Source organism: Vespula vulgaris, chromosome 11 (assembly GCF_905475345.1).
Source record: "Vespula vulgaris chromosome 11, iyVesVulg1.1, whole genome shotgun sequence".
NCBI lineage: Eukaryota > Metazoa > Arthropoda > Insecta > Hymenoptera > Vespidae > Vespula > Vespula vulgaris.
Genome location: NC_066596.1, coordinates 7,206,290 through 7,223,356, shown reverse-complemented (window position 1 = coordinate 7,223,356; position 17,067 = coordinate 7,206,290). Strand labels below are relative to the sequence as shown.

General features: G+C 32.3%; 1 protein-coding gene across 1 annotated transcript; it reads left to right on the top strand.

Moving 5' to 3' along the window:
* Positions 1 to 12,777: 12,777 nt before the first annotated feature.
* On the top strand, positions 12,778 to 15,134 carry LOC127067790 (uncharacterized). The gene is made up of 5 exons (XM_051003123.1): positions 12,778 to 12,831; positions 13,851 to 13,993; positions 14,072 to 14,210; positions 14,737 to 14,879; positions 14,958 to 15,134. The coding sequence occupies exons 1-5, from the start codon at positions 12,778 to 12,780 to the stop codon at positions 15,115 to 15,117; spliced, it is 639 nt and encodes a 212-aa protein (XP_050859080.1). The 3' UTR covers positions 15,118 to 15,134.
* The last annotated feature ends 1,933 nt before the right edge of the window (positions 15,135 to 17,067 follow it).

Below are 17,067 nucleotides of genomic sequence, written 5' to 3'. Positions count from 1 at the left end.
TATGAATTTATTTTATCGCTACTGCTTGCTTTAACAGATCCTAATTTCCCTAACTACATCAAGTCTTATAGATTTTTAATCAGAATAATTAGAATCTATATAAGATGATGATTATATTCATACAAGTTATAAAATGACTCTTACAATAAATGAGCCATCCTACAACTTGTGATAAGACTATGTTGGAATTGCATAAAGTATATATATATAAATATATAATCACCAAAAAGTGAGTATATGTATATAAAAAAGATACGGAAAGAATTATTGATCTACTAATAGTTATATAAAAAAATTCAAAATTATTCTGAAATAAAAATCTATATGCTTGAGTATCCAGGTGCATTCCTGAATGCAAACCTGTCCCTGAACTATTATCGCCCACACTCCTGAGTGTGGGAGTCTTTTCATTCATTTCATTCATATACCAAGACTTATACATTTTTATTCCGTAAAATAATTATATTTTTCTCAAATATGAATAAACATTTATTAATAATCTTTATACCATTCATTATACCTTCTTAATATTTCTTATGAAATTTTCATATATATAATAAAAATACTCCCTTCTTTCTTTCTCCTCTTTCTCTCTCATATATATACTTATCAATTCTGTTATTTTATATTCACTTGTTGATAATTTCAGAATAAAAATGTATACCCTTGACATATTTTATGCACTCCTGAGTGCAAGGCTGTTATTTTTGTTTCATATCGCTCGCTTAGCAAGATTTATACATTTCTAATTTAGAATGATTCAAATTTTCTTTTCATTCATTTATACTCTATTTAAATATAAATATATTATTATATTAGGAGGAGTATGAAATAATCTTTATTTATTATTAAATAAATATTATTTCTTTGAAAAAATTATATAACACTAAAATATTTAAATATTTATTTATTATATACTTTCATAAGTGCATTTTCATTTTGATCATTCGAAACAAGAAACGTATATCCTTACTATAATAGATTCATCTGCATTCCTGAATGCAGGCATGTACTTATCTGTGATCTACCATATGCACTCCTGAGTGCAGGCAAGCCATTTCAATCGCTTCATTTATATACCAAGACTTATGCATTTTTATTCCAAAAAATATTCATACTTCTCTTAAATACGTATAAATATTTATTAATAATCTTTGTATCATTCATTAATAATCTTAATATTTCTTATGAAACTTTCATATATATAATAAAAATACTCCCTCTTTCTCTCTCTCATATATATTTATTAAGTCTTTCATCTCATATTTATTTGTTGATAATTTTGGAATAAATATGTATATCCCTGACATATTTTAATATGCACTCCTGAGTGCTGGCTGCCATTTATGTCGCTTCATTCATCTAGCAAGACTTATACATATCTTATCGGAATAATTCAAATTTTCCTTGAATTTACTCGCTCCATTTAAATATCATTCAATTATTATATATAGAATAAAATGAAAATTTATTTATTTATTCTTAGATAAGTTTAATATCGTATATTGAAAAAAATATCACCAGAGTTCGACGTATTTATATATTTCTTCATTAAGTATCCTTATTAGTCATTCATCTTTGATTATTCCGAATGTGAAATGTATATCCTTACTATAATTTGTTTATTTGCATTCCTGAATGCAATCATGTACTTACTGTAAACCTTTCTTATGCACTCCTGAGTGCAGGCAAGCCATTTTATTCATTTCATTTATATACCAAGACTTATGCCTTTTTATTCCAAAATATATTTATATTTCTTTCAAATATGTATAAATAATTAATTAAATATATATAAATAATTATATAAAGATTATTAATAAATATAATTATTTATAATTATATTTACTAATAATCTTTGTATCATTCATTATATTTTCTTAATATTTCTTATGAAACTTTCATATATATAATAAAAATACTCCCTCTTTCTCTCTCACATATATATTTATTAAGTCTTTCATCTCATATTCATTTATTGATAATTTTGGAATAAAAATGTATACTCTTGACATATTTTAATATGCACTCCTGAGTGCTGGCTGCCATATTATATATTCATCTGCATTCCTGAATGCAGGTATTTCAATTCGTCATCAAGTCTTGTAGATTTTTAATCAGAATAACCAAAATAAATAGAATAATCAGAATAATCAGATTAATCAGAATAATCAGAATCATATTGCGAAAAGATAATGAGGGTGAGGATGGAGATGATAACGATAATGATTACCACATAAGAGTCATTTTGCAACTCGTGGTAGAGCTGTGTTGACATTGAAATATGCATATATCTCGTATATATGCATACGCATTATGAAATTATGAACATGAAAGCGAAAAAAATGTGATTATTCCGAATTAAAAATCAACATGCTTGGGTATCCAAATGCACTTCTGAGTGCAATGCTGCTGCAGGCCACGGACGTCCACACAATATTTAACGAGCGTGACTCTATTTTTATAACTAAAAATCTACTTCAAGAAAAGACTCTATTTGAAAACTTTAAAATGCAAGGACTCGACTTTAATTTAAAATGAAAAGAGGGAGGGCTTAACTTTAATTAGAAAAAAAATAAATAAAAATAAAAATAGAAAATGCAAAGGGCTTGATTCTACTCTGAAATGAAAAAATTGACTCTACTTTTAAAAAATACAATGACTCGACTTTAAGAAAAAATTACAATGACTCTATTAATTAATAACTAACTGCAAAAGCTTGACTCTAATAAAAAAAAAATCAAATTTTCACGAACGCGAGTGTGGAACACCGTAGCAAGGAGATGGAATGGTCCATCATCTCCATCCAGGAACAAACTACTACGAGCATAAGTGTCAACGTGATAAAGGGTAAAAGGGATTTTGGTAAGACCACAAGCCATTAACGAAGGGTTCGACATACCGACCACCTTTGAAAAATGACTTGTAGTCGATAGTTGCCCTCTTGAGCCACAATATGTGGGGGCCTCTTCAGCACATAGCCTCTTCTCGCTTCGTGCCCTAACCACTGCATTGGAGCATTCCTTACGTACGACGCAAGATAAGTTTACGCATCAAAAAACGCCCTACCGTTCGAAGCAACGCACCCACAAAGATTGACATACTGCAGTGGTTGCTACTACAAGAATGAAATCGTCCCTAAGCTAAACCGACCTAATCCCGACCTGATCTCACTTTACGCAACAAGACTCAAACCACTCGTGTAAACGCACGCATCAAACGAGACGCAATAATCGCAAGCTAAGGGGTTGGGAAGTGAAAACACATTTTCGCGCGCAGGTTTGTTCTGTTTTTTCTTTTTTTTTTTTTTTCTTTTTTTTCTTAACCTAACGAGTGGTAAGCGCTTGCGACGTAAAGTATCGATTTCTTCTAAATAGTATAACCACTGAAGTATGGCAAAATTCGCGAATGAATCACCCCAAACGGCACTGACGAGTCCCAACGCGTATTCTCAACTGCGTTTTCTACTCTGCCTAGGTGCGTCTCGATTTTCTAACGATCTTTATTTATTTATTTATTTATTTATTTATTTATTTATCCGATTAAAAAAATAAAAGTAAAATATTCGTATATAAATATTCGAACTAAACCGTAAAGCTATCCTAGCCTGTGGACGATTAATGGACTCGAAGAATCCACCAACCGTACACAATAACACAGGCACATTTAATCGAATGCTCCAGCAGATATAATATTCGTTCTAATCGATGAACCTATTACAAACTAATATTAACTCGTTGCACTTAAAAGATGAATATAGTTTCGGTAAAATGTCAAGATCACAAAAATTGTAATATCTCCATTTTACTTATGCAGGTATATTCTATTTCTAAATAAGAAATATATAGATGGTAAATATTTTAAGAATCGCGAAGTGCAAGAGTTAATTTAAAACTAAGTATCGAACAAATTCAAAATCCTTTGCTAAGTTCAAAAGATATGGGATGTATCTGATGTTCTCATTGAGTGCAAAGTTTTTCGAACTGTTTGATACAGATATATCACGTGATGCAAAGTGTCAGCAAAAAATGTAAGAAAAAAAAATTAGAAAAAAAAAAGAATAAAAAGATAAAGTTCAGCCATGCTGAAAGATCGTAAAATTTGCTGAAACTTCACAAATCCCCGGAGAAAGGACTTCCCACTCCTGAGTGAGAATCGCATCCTTACCCGGTCCCTACCTACTTAAAATTAATTGAAACATTCACTCGGAAAAGTATGCTACCTGCCTGCCTATGACCTATATTTAAAAAGTGCAAACATTCACACCAACACATACACTCCACGGTTCTCTCACACTCCACCAGGGTGCAAAAGCCTACACTAGAGAGCATGTCCCGGGACACCTCCGACACCCTAGTTCAACCGCGTATTTTTTCTAATATATTTAGGAGTACGTACCAGTTGCTGAAATCGACTGCCAAGGCTAATGATTATTGCATATATGACTAAAGCAAAAATACTAGTACATACTAGTATATATATAAATACTAGTAATATATACGAGTATTTAGAATTTTCCACAAAAATGTGGTAACTATTATGCAAACCGATATTAATATAATTACATATTAGATATATAATATATTTATTTAAAAGTTATCGCGAAACGATGTACAATGCACTTCCTAAAACGCACATACAAGTGCAAGGTACACCGTGCAATCACCGGCACAATGACAGTCGCTGAAAAGGAAACTTAAAACTAAATCCACACTGACTGTTCCTCACCCATACGAGTAACACCTGGGTTAAACGCATAGATGAGAACGCAGAAAGCATGGGGGAGAAAGGGGTATTAGTATATTAGTGCTGAAAATCCTGAGCTAAAAAATGATTAATTTATAATATATATATATAAAAAAATATATAAAAAAATATATGAAAAATATATATATATAAAAAATTTAAGCGGACTGTGACTCTAGAGTCTCTTTGCACGTCTTATTAGCAAGAGCTCAAGCAAGGATGGATGATGGTAGGCGGTCACCACATATGAGTGTGACCACCACATATGGGTTTTACCACTAAAAGTGGTAAAAAAATAATAAGTGGCAAAAATAGTTTTGCAACCCCACCTGTATGCACCGCTTAAGGGCCTTTGAGCGACCCGCGGTAGGCAGTCGTTGACATGGAGGGATGAAATATGCACATAGCTAATATATATGCATACGCATTATGCAGTTATGAAATTTCATTATTAAAAAATATATAATTCTAATAAAAAACCTCGGACGACTCCTTTCATCAAATGGCTGTTCTAATGAAAGAACGGGATTATAATCCACCACTTAACTGCCAGAATCTATCCGTCGCGGAAGGGGTTTGTCTTCTTGCTCATTTATTGGTATATCGATATATTGAAATATCGATGTAAATCGCGATTAAATGGACTAAGTACGAAGCAATGCATGTAACGTAGACCACGTTATATGCTTTATACGAAATCGGGTAAATTAATGCCCGATTTCATTACTAATATCGCGAGCAAAAACGAAGAGAAAAAGTGCTAATAAACAGCACTGTAAATTAAACGACTTTGAAACAAGAAGACCCTGGCCTGAGCTATATATATGCACATAATAATAATAATAAAATATTCACAAGAAAATATCTAACTAAACATAGGGACCACTCGTGAATAAAATCAAAGATTTTAATCACGGACACTTTTGCTCGTTTCGGACATGGGACGTCTGCGAATACAACCAGTAACCCGTGCCGATAAGGACCTTTCATCCTCGGCATGATGGGCACCAGAGGAACTTTAAATTTTTTCACTTACTACTTAAGAAGTTCTGCGATGGCTCCAAAACACTCGTCCCCCTCGTAGGAGGTTGAATGATGTCGTGAAGTTGATTGAAATTATCGTTGATTCGATGAATCTGTAATATAGAAAAGAACAAAGAAAAAGATTAATTATATGTTCCATATCGAACTAATATATTTATGAATGAATGAAAATGATTAAAAAAATATATATATATGATTTAAACGAGGAACGAGAGAAGTTACGATTGGAAGAAAGAAAAATACTTACATGTAATTGTATCCAGACGAAGCTTTACAATCGTCGGTAAAGATGAAGAGGATGAATTTTTGAATTCACACTTTCGACCATTACAATATTTATCGCAACGTAATCCTCTTCTCCCGAATAGGCCGAAAGTGTGTTAATGATTCTAACAACGCGGCGAATATATGTTTTTAACAAGAATATAACATAAATTCTTGCTTTTTGATTTATTAACGCGACCGAGAAATTTTAATCGGCGAACAACACTGACTCTAATTCGCGATTTTATTTTATTTTATTCTTAAAGCAACCTGTTTGGTTGCAAAACAATCAAATTACTTCGCACAAACACTGACTCTATGATCGCATTGCGCGCGATCAACAACTGAAGACCTGTTGAATAAAAATTGTTAAAGCAAGCTGTGGCGTATATATTTTATTAAATATCATATATTAAAAAATAAATATTGAATATTAAATATTATATCATATTATTCAAATTACATGATTTAAAATTATAAATTTATATTACATCTTTTGTATATGCTATAATAATAATAAAGAAATACTATTCAAAAGATGTAACTGCAATACTTGTAAGTTATATTAAAATAAATGAATATGTAAAAGCAAACGATCAAAATCGCGTTGTATCTATCGTTTAAAAATAGATATAATCGCGATAGGGATATGTTCACAGAAGTATACTAATTGCGTGGATACCTATAAATCAGAATAGATATAGCATTAAAGTAAAACTAGACAAGGAGCAGTAAAATTGAAATTATAATATTTATAATATTAATTAAACGATTAAACGCATCTTGAAACTTTATTCTATTTTAATTTAACTTTTATTATACTTTAATTACATTTTCATTATTCTCGGTGTTTCTTAATATTCTTTAAATTCAATGTAAAATACGTTTCAACAAATTTTTAATAAATTAATATTTAATTAAAAAATAAATTATTTCCTAATACACCGAACGTCAGCCTTTGGCCCGGTAGTGCGTACGTTATATAATATAAAATATACGAACGTTCGCAATACCGATTTCCGGATCCCACCACAAGGAGGTAGCTGCGTATGGGGATCCATATATAAATTTCTTTAAAAAAATATAAAATATTATATAATAAAAGTTCTGGATATAATAGAGCATAGAAACTTATAATAAGACTACGACAGAACACATGAAATCGTATAACACAATAGATAGTTTGTTAGAATTAACATCTAGTTTTTTATATTAATTAAAATTAAATTAAAATTTCAAATCCAATGGTGAATATTATATTGGTCAATATGATGAATAATTATTTGAAAATATTCAAACATTAATAGAGAATAAGATTACGCACATAAATGTGATTTGCATACTCAACATATAAATGCTATATTATATATCGAAATCTAATATGATATAAAATAAGATTAATAAACTGTAAATGATTAAATCAAGATTATAAAATATTATATATAATGTAAATGAGAAATTAGACGAACCAAAATTGAAGAAGCAGGAACAAGTCTGAACACGTCTGGACGGCTGCTGATACAAACGAAGAGTGTGTAGAAATGAACTAAGAAAGTCGTCCTGTTGGTCGTTCCTTGATTGTTTACATGCCTATTGTCGGTACCTCCTAAATACTGCGTACAACGTAGCGTATACAAATACATGTATATAGATGTACCTATAACAGAATAATATCACGATTTTCTTTTGTTACTAGCCGGTGACTCATTTCTAAGAATTTCAATTCAAGAATTATTTGGCAATTGTTAGGGATACTATTATTTATATGCTATCTTTCTCTGTTTATTAAGGAGCTCATGATATGTATTTAAAAACAGATTTTTAATTTAAAAATATGCGCATATAATAGTGAACATAAATAGAATAGAAAATATAATATTTAACCTAAAAAAGTTAATAAAAATAAATAAAAGTAAATAATCAAGAACAAATAAAAATAATAAAGAAATTAGAATTTTTCAGTACGTTTCATTAAAAAATAATTTAGTACATTATGAAAATTGAAATTATTAAAAGCTAAGTATTTTTGAACTGTATCAAAGTATGCAGCCATTTGTTCGATATTGCTTGCTTTGTATCTTAAAATACAAACTCGAACAATATCGACTGCCCAAGTCTCACTGCTTGGAAGTAACTGCATACGGAACCCAATTATTAATAAAAATATAATAAATTTTCTAAAATAAAATAATAGCTGCAGAAATAAATTCGATGCCGAAATTAATCTGCTTTCGTCTGTACTCGTCCAAATGTTATATAGAAATAACGATCTCTCATGTGGCCTTGAGAGAGTTTGAACACTCGACTGTTTTTGTTTTGATATCGATCGAAGAATCTTTTAGAAATACACAATCTAACGTAACTTCCATGTCGTATGTTACCTATCTCTTTCTATTAAACCTTGCTATATTTATTAAAATAAAATAAACTTACCTGTATGTATCGAAGAAAAGGAAACACTGGATATATTCGACGCTTTGTACTGTATCTCGAGAATTCTTGAAAATCTGAGAAAAAGTAAGATCATATTACTACAGGACAAGATTAGAAGTGTGTGCGTAATATGTATAGGGAAATCCATAGATGTGTGTGTGTGTGTGTATAATTATATATTGTCGTAAACGTATATATATATAGACATATATATGATTGTATACTATATATAATATATATATATATAATCGTATACCTATATGTATATATATGATCGTATTTCTATTTGTGTACGTGCATGCATGTGTGTATGTGTGAGTGTGTATGATCGTATATGAAAATCGAATTTAATACAAAATATCAATCGATCACAACTATTAATGCAAAATTGTTGATCAGAGTATCATTAAAAAGCGAGAGAAGTATTAATATTGCGAGAATAAAACAGGAAAATAGAAGAAAAAATATGACGCGAAAGCTTCCTGGGCAATCTACGAGAGGCTGATCTTATTTTCGCGAATATCTTTTTAACGCGATGATGCCCAGACTTGCGAACGCGGCCTCATGAAAATCGCGCGTTTGGCTATCGATTGATATATAGGAAAAGAGTGTACGTTAGAAAAAATTTATTAATTACTTGTAATTATGCGGAGCGACGAAACACCGTGTACACTTGTCACTGCGTCCAAAATGGCGATGAGACTAGTGGCGAGGAAGGAAAGTAGACCCTATAATTCGATGACGTCATCACAGGTACAATCGAATCAAATCAAATATTATATTTTCCAATGAAAAATAATAAAAAATATAATATAAGTATGTAGATAATACGATATGGATGACAAATGTAATTAATTCGAATTTTAAACATAGATAATAATTTTCTAATAAAAACATTATATTTTTTAAAGATATAGAAATGTTAAATAGATACGCATTTGTAATACAAGGTTATCCCTATGCTTTATACATTACGCGAAATAATGAGTAATTGTTAAATCAAAATAATTCGATGGATTTATGTATTGATGCGTATATATATATATATATATATATATATATATATATATACACATACATATCTGTATATATGACTACATATATATTTTATAAACATTTGAAAAAAGTAATACTTCTTTGAATTTTTATTTAGATATATAGAATAATTACATAATTTATGATCAAAGTAATGTATCATGTCGATAATAATTATACATAATCGAAAATCGAAAAGAAAGGAAAGAAGGAGAAATAATATATATGTAAATAAATATATAGAGAACTGATCGTTAAAATGTATATAGACGACGAGAATTAAAAAGCGATCACAAAAACTATTCATTATTTTTGGACAGTACTAACCTACATAAATAACAAGAACTGAATTGGTTTACTAATCTAATTTATTTTTTCTTCTCAGTATTCGAAGCGAAAACGAATGACAAAAAGATAGAAAAAACAGACACAAAAGATTGTCGAGTTCAGAACAACGCACCAACACATTCGTAATAATTGTATCAAACATATACACAAATATATATATATATTTTACATGCATCACCTCTTCGAAACGTCCTATAATGTACACATTCTCACAGATTACGTTTTTTCATTTTTCACAGTTGCTCAGAAGACAAAGAAAGAAGTTCGCTTAGCGGTAGTAGCTGTTGATCCTTCAAACGACGAACATCTTAATTCTGGAAGACGAAGAACGATACACTAATTCTAATTCGATGCTCTGTCTTATCTCGTGAAATTCTTGAAAATCTGATAAATGTAAAATCTCATATTAATACAGGATAATATTAAAAGTGTGTGTGTGTGTAAAAAGAAGAAGATTAAGAAAGTGTATGTGTATATATAATCTGTAAAAATATCCATATACGTTGGTGTGTGTGTGTGTGTATCTGTTTGAAAATCGAATATAATATAAAATATCGATCTATCATGATTATAAACGCAAAATTATTGATCAGAATATTGTTAAAAAGCGGGAGAAGTATCGATATTGAAAAAATTAAGCTGGAAAATAAAAAAAAAAGTACAATGCAATAGCTCCCCGGGGATCAACGAGACCGATTTTATTTTCGCGAATAACTTTTAAACGAAACGATGTTCCGATTTGAGAATGCGGCCTTTTGAAAATCGCTTACTTAGCTATCGATTGGTGTATAGTAATAAAGTGTACGTTGGAAAAAATGTTCTAATTACATGTAACGGGGAGACGTATTTGGTTGGTACGAATTGAAGCAGCAATGGCGTCATCTGCACCGTGAAGGTGTAGCTTCTCGTTGTACATACATATTACGTCATTTTAGAAATATTACGCATTAATAAATATATTAATTTTTCTTAACATTTTATTGAAAAATAGCACAAAATATAATATTCAATCGCAAAAAAATCATTGAAAGTTGTTATGAAACGTCTTACTACTTTCTATTAAGTTATATAAAATTCCCGCCAAATATGTAGATTCCCTCCAAATACATAAATACCCGCGTAATTATATACGTAGGTTTCTTTTGTCTTCTACTTCGGGTGTCAAAAGATAATTAATTAATAAATGGAATAATCAAAGAATTTATCTTTTCTATGATCAATATCTCTTGTAAATGTTCTAAAAGAATGACATTTAATTATATTTGCCTATAGATTGATCTATAAATATTAATTCATAAATAATTTCTGTTCGAGAGTATTTATTATGTACTCGTTGGTAACCAGAAGTTCTAATCGCTTTGGAAGAAGAAAAGGCTGTAACGAAGAAGAAATTCATCTGAATAAGGTAAGAAAAAAAAAGGATTTCGTCTAGATTTTCGAACATTACTGATCTGTATAAATTCTGAAAAGCATTAGCACATCAACCAATATCATTTTGTGCAAAAATATCTGTATTTCATCGCAAAATATGCGGACAAAAATATTCGCTCTTGTTTGCTGTCACACAGATACTGGACACATTCACACAAAACATGGAACCGAGTATAAAACATTGTCTCCAAGCTGTGAATCTACAAACCTGTGTAAATTGATACGATGCATCCATAATCTTTTAGAGAAATTCTTTCAATGCGAAGGTAAGCAAACCAATACTTTTTCATTTGGTTGTACACATTTACTATATAGCTACACAAGAATGTCGAATTAGTTTTCTTTTGTATTCCGACGAGTGAATATCGAAAATCTATCTTTCCAAAGGCGAAAGAAATTATCATTTTCATATCTCACAAATTAATATTTTCGATAATTTTACAAAGATTCAAATAGTTTTTAATATTCGTGCAATACAAAAGATTAATATTTAAACAATAGTACATTCGTATAATGTTACAAAGATCGTAACGCGAGAGAATCAAAATAATTTTAATTCATAATTTTAATATTTAGAAATTTTCGTTTCGCGATCATTGGCCTTGTGTAATACAAACATATACGACTTTTATTTACTTTGACTATTATTTTGTTAGTTTCCTTTTGTACGCCGACAAGTGCACATCGCAGTTCTCACTGCGTTCCCCGCAAGTAATAACGAAAAATTAATGTAATATAATTATATTACTCATTCTTTCAATATTCTATACGATTTATTTCGTTTTAGAATGAAATTGTGGAGTGGGGATACTGGGTTTCGTGAGATGACAACAAAGTCGAGCGTTCGACCGATTTTAATAATTAATGGTTCAGTCTTGCTACGAATTTCGACGAGTACACATCGTAGTTCTCATAGTACGCACGTAGTAACACAAGTAATAACAAAGAGTTAATGTAAGTATATTATTATCACTAGTTCTTTCAATATTCTATATGATTTATTTCGTTTTAGAATCAAATTATAGAGGTGGGGATTCTTTCCCACCCATGACGCCAATAAAATGGACTTTGACAGCTGCTGGTTCAGTCTTGCCTTGAATTTCGACGAGTATACATCGCAGTTCTCGTAGTACGCATTCTTTGGAAGTAACAGAGAAGAGTCAATGTAAGTACATAATTATATCATTCATTCTTACAATATTCTATACGATTTATTTCGTTTCAGAATTAAATTGTGGAGTGGGGATACTGGGCTTCGTGAGACGACAACAAAGTCGAGCGTTCGACCGATTACGGTTCAGTCTTGCCTTGAATTTCGACGAGTATACATCGCAGTTCTCGTAGTACGCGTTCTCCGCAAGTAATAGAACAGAGTTTATGTAAGTACTTTTATTCTCACACATTATTTCTAATTTTCTATACGATTTATTTTGTTTTAGATTCAAATTGCGAAGTGGGGATACTCGGCTGCGAGAAATGACAACAAAGACGGGCGGCCTTCGACCGACTCTTACAGTTACTAGTTCAGTTGTGTTTTGGACTTCGACGAGGGAACTCAGAAAAATTTCGTATATACCATTCCTGCAAGTATTAACGAACAGTAAATAAAATATACATTTGAATTTCTCATTCTTACAGTATTCTGTACAGTTTATTTGATTTTAGATTAATTTGCGAAGTGGGGATACTCGCCTGCGAGGGAGGAAAACAAAGACGGTCCTTCGACCGACTCTTACAGTTACTACTTCAGTTGTGCTTTGGACTTCGACCATGGAACTTAGAAAATTTCCTGGAGAACATTCCTGCAAGTATCAACGAACAGTAAATAAAATATACATTTGAATTTCTCATTCTTACAGTATTCTGTACAGTTTATTTGATTTTAGATTAATTTGCGAAGTGGGGATACTCGCCTGCGAGGGAGGAAAACAAAGACGGGCCTTCGACCGACTCTTACAGTTACTACTTCAGTTGTGCTTTGGACTTCGACGAGGGAACTTAGAAAATTTCCTGGAGAACATTCCTGCAAGTATCAACGAACAGTTAACAAAATATACATTTGAATTTCTCATTCTTACAGTATTCTGTACAGTTTATTTGATTTTAGATTAATTTGCGGAGTGGGGATACTCGCCCGCGAGAGGGGAAAACAAAGACGCGCCTTCGACCGACTCTTACAGTTACTACTTCAGTTGTGCTTTGGACTTCGACGAGGGAACTTAGAAAATTTCCTGGAGAACATTCCTGCAAGTATCAACGAACAGTTAACAAAATATACATTTGAATTTCTCATTCTTACAGTATTCTGTACAGTTTATTTGATTTTAGATTAATTTGCGAAGTGGGGATACTCGCCCGCGAGAGGGGAAAACAAAGACGGGCCTTCGACCGACTCTTACAGTTATTAGGTCTGTTGTGCTTTGGACTTCGACGAGGGAACTTAGAAAATTTCCTGGAGAACATTCCTGCAAGTATCAACGAACAGTTAACAAAATATACATTTGAATTTCTCATTCTTACAGTATTCTGTACAATTTATTTGATTTTAGATTATTTTGCGGAGTGGGGATACTCGCCCGCGAGAGGGGAAAACAAAGACGGGCCTTCGACCGACTCTTACAGTTATTAGGTCAGTTGTGCTTTGGACTTCGACGAGGGAACTTAGAAAATTTCCCGGAGAACATTCCTGCAAGTATTAACGAACAGTTAATAAAATATACATTTGAATTTCTCATTCTTACAGTATTCTGTACAGTTTATTTGATTTTAGATTAATTTGTGAAGTGGGGATACTCGCCCGCGAGAGGGGAAAACAAAGACGGGCCTTCGACCGACTCTTACAGTTATTACTTCAGTTGTGCTTTGGACTTCGACGAGGGAACTTAGAAAATTTCCTGGAGAACATTCCTGCAAGTATCAACGAACAGTTAACAAAATATACATTTGAATTTCTCATTCTTACAGTATTCTGTACAATTTATTTGATTTTAGATTATTTTGCGGAGTGGGGATACTCGCCCGCGAGAGGGGAAAACAAAGACGGGCCTTCGACCGACTCTTACAGTTACTAGTTCAGTTGTGTTTTGGACTTCGACGAGGGAACTCAGAAAAATTTCGTATATACCATTCCTGCAAGTATTAACGAACAGTAAATAAAATATACATTTGAATTTCTCATTCTTACAGTATTCTGTACAGTTTATTTGATTTTAGATTAATTTGCGAAGTGGGGATACTCGCCTGCGAGGGAGGAAAACAAAGACGGGCCTTCGACCGACTCTTACAGTTACTAGTTCAGTTGTGTTTTGGACTTCGACGAGGGAACTCAGAAAAATTTCGTATATACCATTCCTGCAAGTATTAACGAACAGTAAATAAAATATACATTTGAATTTCTCATTCTTACAGTATTCTGTACAATTTATTTGATTTTAGATTATTTTGCGGAGTGGGGATACTCGCCCGCGAGAGGGGAAAACAAAGACGGGCCTTCGACCGACTCTTACAGTTATTAGGTCAGTTGTGCTTTGGACTTCGACGAGGGAACTTAGAAAATTTCCCGGAGAACATTACTGCAAGTATTAACGAACAGTTAATAAAATATACATTTGAATTTCTCATTCTTACAGTATTCTGTACAGTTTATTTGATTTTAGATTAATTTGCGAAGTGGGGATACTCGCCTGCGAGGGAGGAAAACAAAGACGGTCCTTCGACCGACTCTTACAGTTACTAGTTCAGTTGTGCTTTGGACTTCGACGAGGGAACTTAGAAATTTTCGAAGGATGCTATTCCAGCGAGATTAACGAAGAATAGACGCAAGTATATTTTCTGTCACTCAGATTTTCATAATTCTACACTACTTCTTTTGTCTTAGTCTTCGATTTTGCACTCCCGGAGGACTTTGAAAATCTATCTTCACGAGTGGACTTAGAAATTTTTACTCTCCCGGAGGACTGAAAATCTATCTCCACGAATGGACTTAGAAATTTTTGCACTCCCGGAAGACTTTGACAATTTATCTCCACGAGTGGACTTAGAAATTTTTGCATTCCCGTTGGACTTTGAAAATCTATCACCACGAATGGACTTAGAAATTTTTACTCTCCCGGAGGACTTTGACAATTTATCTCCACGAATGGACTTAGAAATTTTTACTCTCCCGAAGGACTTTGACAATTTATCTCCACGAGTGGACTTAGAAATTTTTGCATTCCCGTTGGACTTTGAAAATCTATCACCACGAATGGACTTAGAAATTTTTACTCTCCCGGAGGACTTTGAAAATCTATCTCCACGAATGGACTTAGAAATTTTTACTCTCCCGGAGGACTTTGAAAATCTATCTCCACGAATGGACTTAGAAATTTTTACTCTCCCAGAGGACTTTGAAAATCTATCTCCACGAATGGATTTAGAAATTTTTGCACTCCCGGAAGACTGACAATTTATCTCCACGAGTGGACTTAGAAATTTTTACTCTCCCGGAGGACTTTGAAAATCTATCTCCACGAGTGGACTTAGAAATTTTTACATTCCCGTTGGACTTTGAAAATCTATCACCACGAATGGACTTAGAAATTTTTACTCTCCCGGAGGACTTTGACAATTTATCTCCACGAGTGGACTTAGAAATTTTTGCATTCCCGTTGGACTTTGAAAATCTATCACCACGAATGGACTTAGAAATTTTTACTCTCCCGGAGGACTTTGAAAATCTATCTCCACGAATGGACTTAGAAATTTTTACTCTCCCGGAGGACTTTGAAAATCTATCTCCACGAATGGACTTAGAAATTTTTACTCTCCCAGAGGACTTTGAAAATCTATCTCCACGAATGGATTTAGAAATTTTTGCACTCCCGGAAGACTTTGACAATTTATCTCCACGAGTGGACTTAGAAATTTTTACTCTCCCGGAGGACTTTGGAAATCTATCTCCACGAATGGACTTAGAAATTTTCACGAATGTCATTCGAGCGAGTTGTAACGAAGACTTAAAGTAAGTATATTTCTCTATCACATATTTCTTTAATGATTTATAGTTTTCATTATAACAGTGATACTTATTATTTCCTTTGGATTTTTGTTTCAGAACCTCATTGCAATCGCGCTCGTAGCAATGAAGTAATCGAGGATTTGTATCGTTAAAATAAAAATATCGCGAAGTAGAAGCAGTGTTTGTTCGTTCGCGTTTCGCGATTTAAACGATAAGTGCTTTTACATAGACTGCGCGCAATGCAGTCGTTAGAGTCAGTGTTTGTTCGTAAAGTATTTTTCATTTTTAACAGTCGCACAGACTGTACTTATAAAAGATAGTAGAGTTTCGCGAAATAAATTCAGTGATCGTTCGTTAATAAATAACTACCGCGAATTAGAGTCAGTGCATCACTGAAGAGGATCTCGACCAACTTCGATGTCGACCTACCTCATTTTCAACCAACTACGAATCATCCACCCTCAATTTCGACCTAAATCGCGGTCCAGTGTTTTGGAGCCATCGCAGAACTTCTCAAGTAGTAAGTTAATTTTTAAATACCTCTGATCACTCAATCATGTCGAGGACGAAAGGTCCGAATCGGCACGGGTGATTGGTTGTAATTAATTAGTAGAAGAGCAATGAGTGACCACGGATAAATTTCTTCGGAGATTTATTCGTGAATGGTTCGTTATTTTTTGATTTATTTATTAGATCAGGATAGAGTCTTCTTGTTTAAACGCGTTAATTATAATTATTTGAAATTTTGAATATTTAAACTCATTTTT

Coding starts and splice junctions, on each gene's coding strand:
- LOC127067790 (XM_051003123.1), top strand. CDS start 12,778: ATGACAACAAAGACGGGCGGCCTTCGACCGACTCTTACAGTTACTAGT. Junction 12,832..13,850: donor TTACAGTTACTAGTTCAGTT/GTGTTTTGGACT, acceptor ATTTGATTTTAG/ATTATTTTGCGGAGTGGGGA. Junction 14,880..14,957: donor CCCGGAGAACATTACTGCAA/GTATTAACGAAC, acceptor ATTTGATTTTAG/ATTAATTTGCGAAGTGGGGA.